At 43.4% G+C, this 17500-nt stretch overlaps 3 protein-coding genes across 4 annotated transcripts; 1 reads left to right on the top strand and 2 right to left on the bottom strand.

Annotated features, from left to right (window-relative positions):
• Positions 1-4037: 4037 nt before the first annotated feature.
• On the bottom strand, positions 4038-7125 carry pcna (proliferating cell nuclear antigen). Its single transcript, XM_080532392.1, has 6 exons — positions 6744-7125; positions 5628-5725; positions 5438-5505; positions 5087-5281; positions 4764-4887; positions 4038-4543 (listed from the first exon to the last, which is right to left on the bottom strand). The coding sequence occupies exons 1-6, from the start codon at positions 6962-6964 to the stop codon at positions 4467-4469; spliced, it is 783 nt and encodes a 260-aa protein (XP_080388518.1). The 5' UTR covers positions 6965-7125; the 3' UTR covers positions 4038-4466.
• A 514-nt stretch (positions 7126-7639) lies between these two features.
• On the bottom strand, positions 7640-13581 carry LOC308158846 (putative aminopeptidase W07G4.4). The gene is made up of 16 exons (XM_080532555.1): positions 13537-13581; positions 12557-12604; positions 12381-12471; positions 12007-12155; positions 11402-11510; positions 11104-11231; positions 10767-10866; positions 10351-10426; positions 10183-10268; positions 9857-9961; positions 9699-9774; positions 9426-9544; positions 9228-9311; positions 8864-8921; positions 8475-8656; positions 7640-8190 (listed from the first exon to the last, which is right to left on the bottom strand). Exons 1-16 carry the CDS (start codon positions 13545-13547, stop codon positions 8056-8058), a joined length of 1557 nt encoding a protein of 518 aa, XP_080388681.1. The 5' UTR covers positions 13548-13581; the 3' UTR covers positions 7640-8055.
• Positions 13582-13873: 292 nt separating this feature from the next.
• Positions 13874-16805, top strand: fahd2a (fumarylacetoacetate hydrolase domain containing 2A). 2 transcript variants are annotated; one of them, XM_080532174.1, is made up of 8 exons: positions 13874-13999; positions 14422-14726; positions 14841-15057; positions 15171-15230; positions 15361-15523; positions 15650-15758; positions 15968-16055; positions 16362-16805. In XM_080532174.1, the coding sequence occupies exons 2-8, from the start codon at positions 14467-14469 to the stop codon at positions 16422-16424; spliced, it is 960 nt and encodes a 319-aa protein (XP_080388300.1). In that variant the 5' UTR covers positions 13874-13999; positions 14422-14466; the 3' UTR covers positions 16425-16805. The 2 variants fall into 2 exon arrangements, with proteins under 2 accessions (XP_080388300.1, XP_080388299.1); XM_080532173.1 differs by having other exon boundaries at positions 13886-14006.
• The last annotated feature ends 695 nt before the right edge of the window (positions 16806-17500 follow it).

Genomic DNA, 17500 nt, shown 5'->3' on the forward strand with positions numbered 1-17500 from the left:
GATAATATCCCATAGTATTTTCTGTAATACTTTGCTAGGACCAATGTTATACTGTCTATCAAAGTCAGATCCATACAAATATGTCACCACTGACCATTGCAATCATGGTCGATGGACAACCAAAAACCAAAATGTATATTATTTACCATTTACAACCGACACACTTGAGCATTAGAGCCATGATCAGGGAGCTTTGGGAAGTGGACAGAAGAGAACAGAGAGACTGTCAGTGACTTATTGTGGAGGTGGGGAGGGGGTGAGAGACGGAGAGACTTTGTAGCCGTGGAAACTGTTGCTAAGTAGCGGACAGAGGGATGCCTGGACATAGAGGGACAGAGATCGAACTGTGAGGAGGCAAGGAGAAGTGCAGCAGGAAAGAGTAAAAGAGAGAGAGGAGAGCCCTACTGTATGTGTGTTTTATGTGTGTGTGTGTGTGTGTGTGTGTGTGTGTGCGCGTGTGTGTGTGGTGTGTGAGTGTGTGTGTGTGTGTGTGTGTCCTGCGGTCTTGGGCAGACTGGTTATTTTTAGCCCACCAGCCAAAGGCAGGGTCCACAGAGGGCCAAAGCACTAAATCTGTTTTCACACACACACACACACGCACACACACGCACACACACACACACACACACACACACACACACACACACACACACACACCTCTTGCCATCTCTCTCCCCTCCTATTCCCCTCCTCCCTATATGTTAGTCGTGAAATATGATTGAAATAGCGTGGACAAAGAAGACATCACATTAATATGCTAATCCACATAGGTTTTATTCCAGCACGGAGCACATTCTATATGCTGAATACATGTGGTAACTAGATAGATTAGCAATGGGAGATAAACATTCTAAGCTGGCCACCCCTGCAAGGTTAAGAGTAGCAATGTTGGGCTACAATATTCCACTATTTCTTATGGAAAATATGAGTCATATTTTCCCCATGAGTCAATGAGTCAACCCCCATGAGTCAACCCTAACCCTAAATCCTGAAGGGATGGTTTGGTGGCAGCTCCTTAAAAGCTATTAAAATCACAGGAATAGAATTGAGGTGCAAAATCACAAACACAGATCATAAGACCATACAATGAAGACATGGCTAAAGTAATACATCTACTGGACACACATGTTACCATGTCTTTGACATAAGCAGGCTTCCTCAGAACTGGAATCAATCATCTCTGGTTTTGCGGGAGAGCACTTAGGGCTTATGTAAGAGACAGGTTTGGCCATCAGGACACCCCCCCCCCCCCCCCCCCCACACACACACACACCCTTTACTCTCTCTACATCCATCTCTCTTTTTGTACCTTCCTCTACTATCCTGTTTTTAAAGTGGTCACCACCTTGCCTATGCATCACTACGCCAGTGAGAGACCAGAGCGACTTGCACTCCTACTTTCTCTCACAGCACAGAGCATTAGGAGAGGGGTAAGGAGGGAGAGAGGGGAGGGAGAGAGAGAGAGAGCTGCCTTGCCACGGCCATCACCCCTTATCTTTCTGTCTGTCTCTGGCCCAAATCCCACGCGTCCAGAAACCAATTTAAAGGCCAGACAGACAGAGAAAGAGTGGGAGAAAGAGAGAGAGAGGGCGAGCGAAGTGGGTAAAATGGACTAGAGAGATACGTGTGGTAGAGTAGAAAAGGCTGAACAGACAGAGAGGACACCCTAGTCTGTGGTGGTAGGCTATATGGTGTACTGTGTGCATCAAAGAAATCAGACTAAACTGCTACAGTCTACTGTGCAGTGTGATTTACATGTTTGTTAAAGGATCGATTGTGCTTCTGTGCTCCCACTGCAAAAAGTCAGCTCTCAAAAGTAAGAAAAAAGCAATAAAATGGGGGAAATATTACTTAAAATAAGCAAGATTATCTGCCAACAGAACAGGAAAATGTATCATTACTTTATTAAGTAAAAGAGATCATAAAACTAGTGCAGACAGACAAAAATACAAGCATATATTGCCTTGATTTAAGATATTTACTTTTTTCGGTGTGATATTGCCTTCTAAATTGGCTGGAGATTAATTCAGTCACGTTGTACAGTATTTTCATTGTTTTATGATGAAGTAACTCATAACACTTTGCGTTGTAACCATTCCAGACAGCATTTTAACGTTTATTCACCGGTGAATCAACGTCGTGGAGCATAATTCTAAAAGACTAACAGTCTTTTAACACTCCAGCCCGTGCTTCCCCTGAGGTAGAAAGGTCAGGTTAAAATTTAGATTTGTTCTTCCTCAAAGTAATTAATCTTAGTGTCAGTGGTTAATTAAATGTTGAGGCAGTTATAAGGGCTTAAACGGCCTCACTGTCACATTTCCGTATAGGTTACTTCCTCGGGTGACAGCTCAATCTCTCCCTCTTTAGCCTCTGCCTCACACACCGTCTTTTCTCTTTCTGTCAGCTTTCCCTCTCTTTCCATCCCTCTCTCCGCCAAGGTTGTACCTGGCACAGTGGCACACCTAAGGATAAGTGTCATCGTCACTTAAAGGCTTACTAGGGACCCATGACACACACACACCCTCTCCTATATTTGTTGTCAGTAGCAAACCAGAATGGATTAGAGTTATGGAACAGATTGCAATTTGGAATTACGGATTGATGGGAGCTACAGAATTTATTTGGAATGAGAAAACCACACAGGATTCTCTTATCGCGCTGCATGCAAATGAAGAGCAGCTCATTCCTGTCAGCGGATGAGTTTGTGAGAGCCTGACGGGATAACTCTGCAATGCAATCTACAGTGAGATTATAATCTGGCCCTGCCCCTGGCGCTTTTGGGATGTTTGTCCTCAACTCGGTGCCAGGGTTGCGTGTACAGTGGATGAAAGAGGAGGGGCCTGACTATAGCCAGATCAATGAGATTATGCCTTCATAAACCCCAGATTGACTGAAGCATTGTTTCCCATAGACCTAGAATGATAAGAAAGGAAATAAAAATGTTTTATCTCATGGCAGGCAGGAATAATAGAATTTGCAATTGTTGTATTGTCACAGCCGTGCTGATATTCAATATAACAGCACCCCCTCTCGTGTGATATTGCTTAATTATGCAAACATGATACTGTAGTGTAGATGACCAAATGGAAAATCACTAGTCCACATTGGGGGTTACCACAGTTACTTTGAACGGGTTGCTGCTGGCTATGAGAGGTTTATAAAACTACAGGAGGGCGGGATCTCTTGGAAGAACATGACCAATCTGAATCTACCAATCAGAGCACTATGAGAAAACACTAACAATGAGGACTGCAAGCCTCAGGCCTATCAAAAACATTCTGTTGTTCCTGTTTCAAAAGCACACTACTAGAAAGTGTATCCTAATTTTTGAATGTGACATTAACCTGGACAGCATCAAATACCACTTTACATTTAATGCATCAGTCTCTAAAGTTGTTTTATTATTATTATTTTAAGATGGATTTGAGGGAAACATTAACAACTCCTGAGGGCAAAATTACTAAAACCAAGAAAGACCTTAATGTTAAGGTGTAGGCTGGCTACAAACATGAGATGTGAAACATCCTGAACACTACAGGAAACTCACATCAGGGACAGGCTGGTTTATTAGTAATCTTGTGTTGACATTAGCACCACCTAGTGGTTGTAGATGGGAGGACAAGCAACTTGTCTGCATACAATTAAGGGTTAGGCAATTTAGTTAACAATATATTATGGATGTCTTAACACACAGAAGTATGGAAGTCATTTATGGACCATGTATGAGAACCTTGTATTAAGCATGTATTAACCATAAAATTGTGCATATTAGATGATAAACACTGAAAAAGACTTTATACAAGCTAGATGCACCAGTCACTTTCCCTCCAAGTGCATATTTTGAGTCCACATGTATGTTTTTAATGGATGGTTATGATGCAAAGCTAATTTACCCACCACTATGGGGGGGTTATAGTTTCCTAACTAACCAGTGAAAATAGAACATCTCATCAGGAATATCTAGGATAATATCTACAAGCAGTTCCAAAGCCAATTTATAGAACACATGCATACAGTCAGAATGGAATTATGTATCCATTTATTGGGGCATTTAGGTCATGAATACAAAAAATTGGGTGGTTAACAACATGGGACCACAGAAAGTATTTACAGACGCATATCTACAAGTTGGAATGAGAACAATTGGTTCCCAAAGAGGGAGAAGGGAAGGTGGAGTGGACAAGTGCTGAATTTCCCTTTGGAGGTCTAATCCACAGGATCATAATGATCCTGAAGAGTACACTTCTGAACTAGAAAACCTCCCCTGGTCACAGAACAAGCATGTAGTTGGGTTGCTAAGTGCCATTGTAACACAAACACTTTCTGTAATCAAGTATCAATCTAGATTCATACTGCATTATTCAAAATGCTGACATTATTCATATAGGGAAAGTCAACAGTCAGCCCTCCTCCCCAAACAGGAAGTACACCAACTCTCTGCTTATCTTGGACAGTTGTAGCCAAGTTTAGGAAGCCTCCTCGTCAATCTTGGGAGCCAGGTAGTATTTGACATGTCCCATGTCAGCAATCTTGTACTCTACCACTGTAAAAAGAAAGAAAGAAAGAAAAAGCAAAAAGCAAAAGATTAGTCAGAGATCATGGAAACTGTAATAGTACAGCATACGCTGCACTGGTTAGACGCTGCACTGGTTAGACAAAGACTGTATGAAATAGAACAGTGTCTATCAGTGAGATATGGTGAAAGGAGAAGACTGATGAGGATGTAAGGTGTGAAGTGGAACAGGGCCGGTCAGGTATCCTACCGAGTGGGATGTCGGCAGACATGCTGAGAATGACGGTCTTGGAGAGAGGAGTGGCCTTGGCGAAGAAGTTCAGGTAGTTCAGAGCAAAGATCAACTGCACTGGTTCATTCATCTCAATAGTTACCTGAGAGAGAGAGAGAGAGAGAGAGGGGATGGGGGAGATATTAAACTCAAACTCTTCTGAGACAGACTGTAAGCATCAATGTACTGCTCTAATATGCAAAAGCCCAAATTCCATAAGAGCAATTGAATGCAATCTATGCTTAAAAGACAGTCAAATATAAGAGGGCTGAATCAGTGAAGGTAGAAAAAATAAAACATACAGCTTCCTCCTCTTTGTCAACATTGCTGGTCTGGGACAGTTTGACGTTGCCGGTGCCCAGCTCTCCTGTGGCGGAGAATTTCACTCCATCTTTGGCGCAGGAGATCATGACGGCATCACCAATCTGAGACAAGTCTCTGCAGATACGGGCAAACTCTCCAGAAGGCATCTTCACCACACAACTGTACTCCTGCTCCTACAGGGGGGACAGAAAGGATATAACATGATTACTGTCATGATCTGGTCTGATCTGACGACCAAATAACAGTTCCACACCCCCCCCCCCCCCCCCCACACTCCAATCCCTTGGGAGTCAAGGTGTGGCAACCTGAATGAAGTAGAGAACACTTACTGGGATTCCCAGCTGTTCAACGTCCAGATCCATCAGCTTCATCTCATAGTCAGACACCTTCTCCTGGTCTGCGGGGGAGCAATGAGGAAGAGGTGAATATCCTCATACTGGGGAGAACATTTCCATACGGGGACAGTGAAAATATGACAGATCCAGATGTTTATTAAATGATGACTGATTAGGAACTCACTGAGTGTCTCGAACACGAGGGCGAGTGTGTCTGCGTTATCCTCTGCTCTCAGTGTGATGATGTCCTCATTCCCCGCACACTTCAGGATCTTTGACATACTGTAGGGAAGGAGACATGTCGGTCAGTGACATTACTGGCACCTTAAGAGTTCAATCATACCATAACTGCTTCTCAATCAGTGACTTTATAAATGACAGGTTAATGCAAACAGTAGGTATGTAAATTGACTGGATACCATTATTATACCTCTGATATAACACATGTCCAGTGTCCTTAATGTGTCCAAATACTACAGCAAAGTAGTTTCTTCACTATACAACTAGTTAGGTTATAATGAGCCAATGTCAATGTCTTTGGTGTAGTATGATTCGTTGCAAAAAATATTTCACAAAGAGGGATAATAAAGTTTACTAAAAACAATTTGCAGTGATTTTGTTTTGCCCTCTGAAAACACTTAATAAGAGATCACCTGGCTTTCAAAGCTAGGCAGACAATAGAACGCAGCAGCACCATGGTATTGTCATCTACTCTCCAAGTTATATTTTTATATCTATATTATATATAAATACGACACTGTAACATGGTAATTCAGACATTTCATATTTTAACGAATTACGTATTACAGTACATTCTACAGGCGTTCTGGGTAAGAGGCTGTACGAAATATGAGCTTCGAGGGTTCGAAAAAAAATCCCGCCAACTTTTTCCATCCATGCAGCAAATTTGGCGCTCAAATGACGTCACATGACCCTTTCAAAGGCAGCTTTGCGCCACGCCAGTTGCACTAGCTAGCTACAGCAATGATCAATTTATCCTTACAAGTCATCAATAGAATTATTAAAACAAATAATGAGAATTTACATTAAAAGCATTACACAACTCATCTTCCTTAATATCACATTGTTAAGCCAATTTGACTATAGTTAACCAACTCGAGGGGCATGCCATGACATGTCAAAATGGCCAGGCTGACAGCTAGCTAGCTAGCTGGAAGATCCATTTATTTGAGAGAAATGTATATCTGACAGCTGCAACAGCAAGACAACTACTTTCAGAACACAAACCAACGTTCACTTGCAGAAACCGCCAATGAAGTACACATGCTGTCCTCCTCACCTGCTGAGGTTGACTCCCATGGCTAGGTTTCTGTCGCAGCGGTAGGAGTCGAAGCCATCGCTGCGGAGAGTGAGCTGCACCAGGGAGACGTGAGAGGAGTCCATGCTCTGGAGCGAGATACCAGACGAGCTGACGTCCCAACAAGCCTCTGTGATCAAGTCTTTCAGGGCTTCCAGCACCTTCTTCAGGATAGATCCCTGGACCAAGCGAGCCTCAAACATGTTGAAGTTGTTTATGTACTGTTTCTAATAGAAATGACAAGAAATTGCTATGATGTTTACTCCCAGACCAGACGTTCGCTCTTGAGTTGCAGTAGATGGCGAACAAGCGAAACTCGTAACAAAAGTGCTGCCTTTGTTTGCCTTCACAAAGTGCGACACGACCTCACTCTTGCTGGAGGAAAAAATATGGGTCCACCAGCGCGCGCTAAAGTGTTGTTTTAATGCTTTGCATACCGTCGTCATTTCCCTTTGCCCTCCGACTCCTCCCATGTAGGAAACTACGTTCCTTTTTCTTCCATGTTGGATCTTTTTTTGACGACTCCCCTACGCTAGTCACACAGTTGTCTTGAGCCAAAATGGCCTACATTGCAATCCAATGGCACGGAAGTGATGAACGTTTAGAAACTCAATGGCGCCAAGCGAGTTTTTTTCTCTCTCTCCAGCTGCTGGATAGAGTGGACGTTGTTTTAAAACGAAAGTTTTAACGTATTTAATACAGACAATTTGTTATCAACTCCTTTTTTCCAGTTTACCCATAGAGAGGGTCAGTTAGAGGCATACTGTCAGTTACAGAAAAGAGTTACACATGCTGGTGACAGTCACAAACCAATTTATTATTATAAATGTATTTAATATTTGAATATTGGATACTGAAATTAAAAACACATCAACATTGAAAATCAATTATTTTATTGAAGTGCATGATATTATCTGGCACACAACATTGCACAACTGTATGACTTGCCACACACCCCAGTCTCATACACGCATAGAAAAATTATAAATTTCACTGTAAATTTCAAATTTCTCCCCTGAGAGTGTATTCAAAATTGATGACGACATTTGACACAACTTTAGACGGGTCTAGGATCTTAGACATTGTTCTATAAATTCTATCTTGACAACATGTTCATCTTTGGGTGATATTCTGGAATGTTTGAAATAAACTGCTGTATTCTTTGCATTGTGTATGTGTTGTGCAACATGTCAATTCAACTGGCGTTTCCATATTTAGACGGTTACATATTATTTCTTGTGGGACTAAGAATAGGGTCCATTCCACACACATTCTATTTCTATGATTGGAGTTGCTAGACACAGGGCAGGATGTAGTTGGTCACCATGGCGAGGATGGGGGCACCAGTGGGCACTCCAGGGAAAGGACCACTGGACCCGGCGATGTCGATGTGAGAGTAGGGCAGAGGGGTGGCAGAGTCCACACCACACTGATGAACAGAGAGCATAAAAAACATTACTAAAGAAAGTAATCAGAGAAATGGTCAATTGTACTTGACACTACTACTGGTTCCCCAAAATATGGGGATTATGTATAAAAATGCTTGTAATTTCAAATTGGTGAAAACAATCTGAAAGAAAACATTGCTGCTAATCTCTACTTTGAGCCCATAGTAATTGTTTGATTTAAATTCCGAACTATTAAGAGTTTAGAGCTAAAAGAAGACAAAATGCTTCCTCTTTCCAGTACTTATGGAGGGCACTGTATGTGTACCTTGTCCAGCCCTGAGGCCATGATGAGGAAGGCTGCAGGGGCCTGATGTCCACGGGGGGTAAGGGTGGACGGAAGGTTGTTGCTTTGGAGGATCTCCTCATACTCAGATTTGCCCTTGTGGAAATCATAGTCCTCACGCCTAATACGGGACACCTCAAACACATCCCCCAACACATCCCCCGCTACAGAGACAGGCAGAGAGAGCAAAAGAAGGAGGAAGAGTTTAAAGACAAATATTGTTTTGTTGAGTTCATGAGTCTTTATATACAGTGCATTCTCTATGTTTCTCACTTATTTTGGGAAAGCAGAATCCATGTTTAGTGAAATAAAGCCATTCTGTGAGTCTCACTTCCAGGGTGTGTGTGTGTGTGTAGGACCGAGATTCTCACCTTTCTGCCACTGTAAGGCATTACCAGAGCGATGGGCGGCTCCGTTATCCATGATGATCTACAGGGAAGGATGCAAAGTCAGCAAGCATCCACATCGCCATTGTCAATACACACATTTCTGAATGCCACTCAATCAGGAAAGGAATGCTAGTAATGTCCATGTCTCTCAGGACTCTGTCCTGTACTCTAAAACCTTTGAGTCACTCAATATTTCATTGTGAAAATAAAGTACTGAAATGTGTGTCTTGGTGTGTGACAGTATCTACTGCTGTGTCTGTGTGTGTCTGTATCTATCTTTGTGTGTGTGTGTGTGTGTGTGTGTGTGTGTGTGTGTGTGTGTGTGTGTGTGTGGTAATATATTCACAGAGTAGTTGGGTCCCATGGCTCGGACGGCGTGGCCAGTCAAAGTGGCGATGGTAAACAGCTGAGGAGACACCTCTTTCACCGCCTGGAGAGGAGAAGATAGGAAGGAGAGAGAGAGAGGAGAGTTAGATGATTGTAAGGAGAAGGGAGAGATGACAGGGGGAGGTTATGATAGTGAAGAAGAGAGGGATGTCATCACCTTCTCCTTCATCTCACAGAGTAGGTCCACCATGACCATACGTCCCTCTGCGTCAGTGTTCCCCACTCTCACCCTGCGACCTGCACGAGACACCATCAACTCATCTGCCACGTAGCAGTCTGAGAACACACACACACACACACACACACACACACACACACACACACACACACACACACCTCACGTTACTGTGAATAAGGGTTAGGGTTACATTAGTGTGACAGTCAGAGCAAGTAACATAACATTATACAGTAGACTAGAGATCTCACTGACCTGAGCCCACACTGTTCCTCACCATCGCCATGGAACCCAGAACCTTCAGATTCTTGGGCTTCAGCTTGGCCAGGACCTGATAGGAGAGAGAGATGTTGTTATAAAATGTGGATGAGGGTTAACAGAGAGGTCAGTAATGTCCAGTAGAGGTCATTCACCTGGAAGAACCCCGCCACAGCTGCAGCTCCACATTTGTCCCTGTGCATGCCTGCCATTACACCCCCGGCCTTGATGTCTGCTCCGCCTGTGTCATAGGTGATACCCTGGAACACACACAGTCCGAGTCACGCACTACAATATTTAGTACCTAATTGCCAGTCCAAATGTGGACATTTATACAGATGTTAACCATATTAAGCCAATAAAGGCTCATCTCAAAGGCCCCACCCCTCTATCAAACACACACATACACTCTTACCCCTCAAATCTCTCTCCCTTACTCTCCCGCTCCCTCCCTCCCCCTTCCTCCCTCCGCATGTCTCACCTTGCCCACCAGCATCAGAGTCTGTTTGACGGGTCCCTCACCACAATACTGGAGCTTGATCACTCTGGCCTGATGACGAGGCACAGCTACGGGAGGGAACCACACTCATTTACATGGTCATGGTTGGACAACTTTAAGGCCCTATTAATGAAGTGTGATTGGTTGTACCGTTGGCACAGCGGTTGACCGCAGCAAGGCAGGGGTACTCCTTCTCCAGCACCTTCAGATCACTCAACACTTCCACCTAAAACATAGTAACAATCACCTTGAAGGGGGAGCTAGTTCACACATGGGTCACGCAATGTGACGGTCCTAGCACTCCAATTGTTTTACACTGAACTAGGGGTGGGCATCGACGATCGATAATTGATCGATAATTGATCGATAAGGATCTTGGTCGATCACAAAATAAAAAATTTGGTCGATCACAAAAAAAAAAAAAAAAAAAATTGTGATCGACCAAATGTTTTATTTTGTGATCGACCAAGATCCTTATCGATCAATTATCGATCGTCGATGCCCACCCCTACACTGAACAAAGCTAATAGTGATCTGCAGCCAAGTAGACCGAGGGACATCCTCACCTTCACAGGGCTGTCCTTGAACAGAGCCTGGACATACTCTGCCACCCGCGGGGCAGCCATACGCTCCGGATCAGAACCGCCGATGTCACGGCACGCTATCCTGGGGAGAGGGAGGGGAACAGAGAAGACGAGTCAGAAAGGGAGAGTGGGTGAGAGACAGAAACAGAGAAAAAGGACGGTGGAGAGAATAGAGAAAGGGAGGAACTGTGTGTGTTTGAAAGATAATTTACATCATTCTCCTGTTAACTAATTGCCCCTAGTGGGACTAATAAAGTTGTTTGAATTGAATTGTAAACATTTCTACATCGACATGTATGTACTAGACAAACAGACTTACCTTCCACTCTCCAGAGCAATGGCCAGATCCACCAGTGCCTTTGCCTGGGCCTCCAGTGGCGCCCACAGCCCCAAAACACACACCTTACATGGGCTAGGCTTCAGACTCACCTCCCTCAACTCTATGGGCTGGGGAGAGAGAGCGGGAGAGGGAAGGTGGTAAAAGGGGTGATAGAGAGACAGGACTTCTGAGCATCTAATTCTTGTATGTAACAGAGCATGTAGAGCTAGGGCAACAACAACAACAACAACACTCCTCTCATAGCTTGTGTGAGTGTGTGTGTGGCTCTCTCTCTCACCATGTAGAGAGCATGCAGGGCTCCTAGGGCAGCCACCAGAGTGCTTTTCTCATAGGATGGGTGGGTAGGGCAGACCAGGAGGGGGCGCTGCATGCCTGCTTTCATAGCCCTAAGAGGGAAATGTGATAGATACAAGACCAATAGGTATAAAGACCAATGCAGTTCATACCCATGTAATGAACAGGAGAAGTAAAAGGATTAATGCATAAATACAGAAATAATACTTAGATGGATATATGTTTACCTCTCTGTTAACTAGGTCTAGTGACTTTCCTCAGATAGGAATCAGACAATTCTAGCATCACTTCACACCAATAAAAGGACACATAACACATACATGTGCTTCAGTGATTAACTAAAGTCTGACAGTTAATAAACTTTAGGGTCAGGGTTAGCCTTAGGGTTATAGGGTTAGGGTTATATATTGTATATATTATATTATATATTGTATATAATGGACTTTGCATGCACATGCAGCCATGGAAATTCTGTCATAAACATATTTACGTATTTACACAGACTCTTTTTGGGGGCGCTCAGCTCACCCCCTTGATTTGCACCCTGTTTATTACAAGGTGTATGTCTCTATGTCTAAGATGACTGACCGCTTCATGCCGTTTATGGCTGCATCACTGAAGCGCCTGATGTCATCGTAGTCCCGGTTAACAGGGCCAGTGGAGGCAAACACCAAGCGGTTGCCAGGGAGACCAGGGAACTTCAACACCACCACCTCCTCCCCCATACCACTGTCCACCTATGGGGGGGGGGGGGAAGAGAGAGAGAGAGAGAGAGAGAGAGAGAGAGAGAGAGAGAGAGAGAGAGAGAGAGAGAGAGAGAGAGAGAGAGAGAGAGTCCCAAAAAGAACATTAAAAAACCTTTACACTTTGATACAAGACACTGTAAGAAATGTCTTTATGTGCGTGTGTGTGTGTGTGTGTGTGTGTGTGTGTGTGTGTGTGTGTGTGTGTGTGTTACATACAGAGGCATAGTCTTGCAGCATGCCTTTCAGACATTCCAGCTCCTTGGGCAGTGTCTCATGGCTCTGGGTGACCAAAACTATGCCATCATAACTGGGGAGAGAGAAAAGGCACACATATAGTTACACAAAACACAGACAAACACTGCTGTTACCTCAGTTCACCACCTGATACTCACTTTTGGTTCTTGCAATCAGTGGTCCACTCAATGGGTTGAAGCTGGACACTAGAGCGAAAGAGGAGAGAGACATTGAGTCATTATAGCTGCAATTCACAAGGCCATCCTGTAGAAGCGTGTGACGGTAGAGAATGTGAAACTAGTTTGCATTCCTATCTGGGTCAGTAACTTGCTGTGGTCTCTCTGCAAGGTAAGTCATAATACCAATTACTTTATAGTGGTGTTATTTAGGTGATAACAAACTGGGTCAAAGTTTGGAATCCAAAGGCCACTAAATAACTTGTTTCAGTTCATACAATTATGTCAGGTAGTTCAAGACACCTAGGCAGAGGCTGCAAAGTTAACTGCAGGTAATATGTACATGCAGGTATACAGGGCTAGTGTGGGATAGGACAATTGAGAATATTTGTGATTGCCGTCTAATGCATCATTATTGTCTAATGCATCATTATTGTCTAATTCATCAGCATGATTTGTTTGTGCAGCGTTGTCCAGATTCCAGTATTCCATTCCTCTTTTAACCTGACACACACGCATTCATTTCGCACGAGAATACATCTCATGACATGCTGTGGAGAAAACTGCAACGATGGCAGAGAAGTGAATCTGGAAACTAGGAACAGAACATTGGCAGACTATGTTCCTATTGCATAACTACTTCGCAGAAGGGATATTTTAATATCTGTTGAATATCAATACATTTGTCAACTCCAAAGATACAGTAGGTCTACATGGTCTCTAGACAGCTGACGAGCTTGTTACTGTGTCTGTGTGTTTAAATCGACTAGCAATTAACGGCCTAAAACTGGATGGTCCAAATCAAGAGCAACCACCCTCATTCATTCATTCAATGAATAATTCATGCACATGCTATGGTATTCAAATGCTTTCACAACGAATTTAGTACTACTGATAGAATATTTTGCTTCAAAAGTCATGCACTGAAAATGACACATAAATGTCTGAATTCTGCAGCTTACCGCTCACACATTCTGTAGCGATGTCACGATGTCTTCAGAAGAAAGAAGACAATCAGCTGACAAGCGAAGCTCCGACTCTGGTTTCTCATGTGACTTGTCCTCAACAGATCATGGGAAGTGTAGTTTTTGAAGTGACGTCTCTACAGGGGAATTAACATGCAATTTGTGTCGAGGTCAAATGTGTGCAATTAGTATGAGAATTATGTATACGATGCACACGTCGGCGAAGGATTAAAGAAAAAGGGTTTATCCTTGGGTTTAGCTAGAACAACCGACAATATCCATGAACTACAAACATTAAACCCGGATGTACTGTACGCCTTTCGGTGCGTGACAAGCAAGGCAGAAAGCAAGGGGAGGTGAAGTGCTGCTCGATCTATGACCAAAGTTCAACGTGAGGATTTTCTCCTGACTGTGCAAATATAACTGATTCACACATACAGAGAACGAGAGAACCAGCCAGGTAAGGTGTCTGACTATCTGACCTATGCACAATTCAGCCCGTCTCTTAACTTTGCAGATTGCTGAATGATATTATCTTGACCACGTAGAGTCAGATGTTATCTAGGTGAGCTTATCTCATTCTGTTGGCAGATAATGTAAGCAATAAAACCATTACTTGAGAGTTCGCAGGACTGACAGAGAAGCTTGAATATTATCTACTAAACGTTGGCCATTTATCTGGCACTCCAACCCCTGTAGAAATGCAGCCAAAGCCTCTTTCAAATGTAATAATAGATCATCTCTGGTGCAGAGATCTGAGAGTAATTTTGACAACGTACTTTACAGTTTAGGAACAGACATTGTAATGTGTGAAACTAATCTTGCTGTAAATCTATCTCTCATCTCCTCTTGCTCTTTGAACCTCTCTCTAATTCTCATTAGAAATCCTCCCTCCCTCAGTAATTTACTGCTCTCTGTTCTCATTAGATGAGACTTCCTCTTCGCTCCTTCATCTTGAGGAGTTTCTCTCATAGGCTGTCTGCAACCTCAGGAAAGCGTGACGTGTGTGGTGCAGCAATGCGGTTGGTGCAGTTTCAGCACAATGGAGGTGATGGAGGAATCAGAGTGGGTGTGGAGCAGGGCGAGGGGCTAGGGATCATTGATCTGAAGGCCTTTGACCCCTCCATGCCCTCGACCATGAGGGAGCTGCTGGAGCTGGGGGAGAAGGGCATGGAGTGTGCCCAGAGGTGACTATACAGTATGCGCGCACACACACACACACACACACACACACCCATAGCCGAAGATAGGATGGAATATCCTCTCACTCTCCCCCCCCCTCTTTTGTTGTTGTTGGTCAGAGCCCTCTCATCAGGTCAGTGTGTGGTTGAGAGGTCAGACGTGAGGCTGCTGTCTCCTATCCTTGCCCCAGAGAAGGTGGTGTGTGTGGGGATGAACTACCGCGACCACTGTCTAGAGCAGAACGCCCCCATCCCCAAAGAGCCAATCATATTCAGCAAGTTTCCCAGTGCCATCACAGGGCCTTATGATGACATCACACTGCCCTCAGAGAGTCAGGTGAGAGATGCCTTGAGAGGGAGGGACTGACAGACAGACAAGGTTTCCATTTCAAGTGGTTGATCTTACACAAACTGCTGATAAACCATTTTCTCTGTTTCTGTTGATTGAAGGAAGTGGATTGGGAAGTGGAGCTAGCCTTTGTGATTGGACGTAGAGGAAAACACATTAAGGTGAGTTTGATAAACCCTCTAGGTATGATGCCTATGATGTATGACACTAATTACACATTTTTACCATATTTAACAAAATGTCTCCCTCAATAATATACACATACACACACAAACACAAACTCTCTCTCAGGAAGAGGATGCTCTCTCCTACGTGGCTGGGTTTACAGTGGCTAATGATGTCAGCGCACGTGATTGGCAGATGAAACGCAATGGGAAGCAGTGGCTGCTGGGAAAAACCTTTGACAGCTTCTGCCCTCTTGGTCCAGCCTTAGTGACCACTGCTGCTGTGAACGGTGAGAGAAGACAGTGATAAAGTACAGGAGCACATATTGTGAAAGAGTAAATGTTTGTGAATAGTACTCTTTTAATTATGTATTAGAAAGTCATGGCTGTTTTTCTGTGTATTTGTTGTCAATCAGACCCTCATAAACTGGGTGTTCGCTGTCTGGTGAACGGAGCAACAGTCCAAAGCAGCAACACAGACCAATTGATCTTTAAGACAGAGAAGCTGGTAGCCTGGGTCTCACAGTAAGGACTGTTGGTTATCATACACAGGTCACCTTCGTAACACTAATGGAGCTGGCTTAATACATCATAATGATGCCCTATCTTGACAGCTGGTGGTATCTTACAATTGAGTCCACACAGGCAATGGAACAGAGTAGTAGTGTTTGTTGAAGTGTGCTTAACCCAACCTGTGTTTCTTGTATGCATCTACTATGTTTGTGTCCTGTTAGGTTTGTGACGCTGAGTCCAGGTGATGTGTTTCTGACCGGTACTCCTCCAGGTGTGGGTGTGTTCCGGGACCCACCAGTCTTCCTCAAGGTGATTGCAGCAAACTACCTGTGGTGTAGTGGTTATATCTTATTTGACTCTTTTCTAGTGTCTTCTGTTGAATGCCAAATCAACTCCTAGCTACTGCCCCATGTCTAAGTCCTAAAGATGGTGTATTCAATTTGACAAAAATATCCACTAAAACCTATAAGAAGAAACTTTATCTCTAGTACCTCCATATTGCTTACATCTGTCTGACCCTTTCATATCAATATGCAGGTGTTTAAGATGGGGCTTATGGGTTGATGTAGACTTCAGCATATGTAAGGACTAATGGAGAATTCCCCTGTGTTTCAGAAAGGAGATGTGGTGGAGTGTCAGATAGACCAGGTGGGAACCATAAAGAACACAGTGGTCTGACTCCCAGCCAGCTGATTCGTCGTATCTCCTGTCAATCATTGAATGATTGCAATTGATTGGTGTCTTTATGGACCCAAGTGCAATTACTGTCAGTCATCAGACCAAGTGGGAGCCATACAGAACACAGTGGTCTGAATCACAGCCATCTGATTGGTCATATCTCCTGTCAGTCATTGAATGATTGCGATTGATTGGTCGCTTTATGGACCCAAGTGCAATCACTGTCAGTGTCATAAGATCACTGAGTAATGTTGAGCTAAACTGATTACATTTATCAAATTAGATTGATATCTAAATGGTGCATGTTTTTCCTATAAAAATCTATAGATTTTGTTTGTGGAATGGACTGGATATCTTTTATAAAATCAAGTACTTTCTTCACATGCGTGTACTGTGATGATTTAAAAAAAATCTAATTAAATCTACTGTCCGACTTCAACGTACCTGGCCTAAATAAATAAATAGATAGAGAGGTACTTTATTGATCCCTGAGGGGAAATTCAGGCCTTAAATACCTGACTCACTTAATGTCACATCTAAATGCAAAAGGTGTGCGTGTGCTAGAGTTGGAGGCTGTTCAGGATTCAAGGGCAGAGGAGAGATGTAATACACTGCCAGCTCTGTCAAGGCTAACACTAGGGGGCAGTGGTGTTCCAGTGTGGAACACAACTGGAGTGTTCTTGCAGTCTCACAATAGTTTTTCTCTTAACACAACTGCTTTTCATTTTCCCATGTGTATTATCCTCATAACCACAAATATCCACCATTTATCAGCTTCATTGGATGGTGCAGAAATAATCAGGCTCCTTTCCTCTCTAATTTGGATACATTGATCTCTCTGGAGGGATCATCACTGTAGAGAGTCTCCTGAGCCATGACTCAGCACATCATGGACTTTATTCAGGACAATGTAGAAATATAAATACTTAATTTAGAACGGTAATCTTTATCTGTCACACAAAAGTAGGGAAATATAGGCCCAGGAGACTAGAATCTCTATTTGTTTCAGCACTGACCGCATGTGCTTTAGTAATGTCAGTGGTTGTCCTCCCCTCTCTCTCCTGTGCTCTCACGTG

Source organism: Nansenia antarctica (genome assembly GCF_963989245.1).
Source record: "Nansenia antarctica genome assembly, chromosome: 5".
NCBI lineage: Eukaryota > Metazoa > Chordata > Actinopteri > Argentiniformes > Microstomatidae > Nansenia > Nansenia antarctica.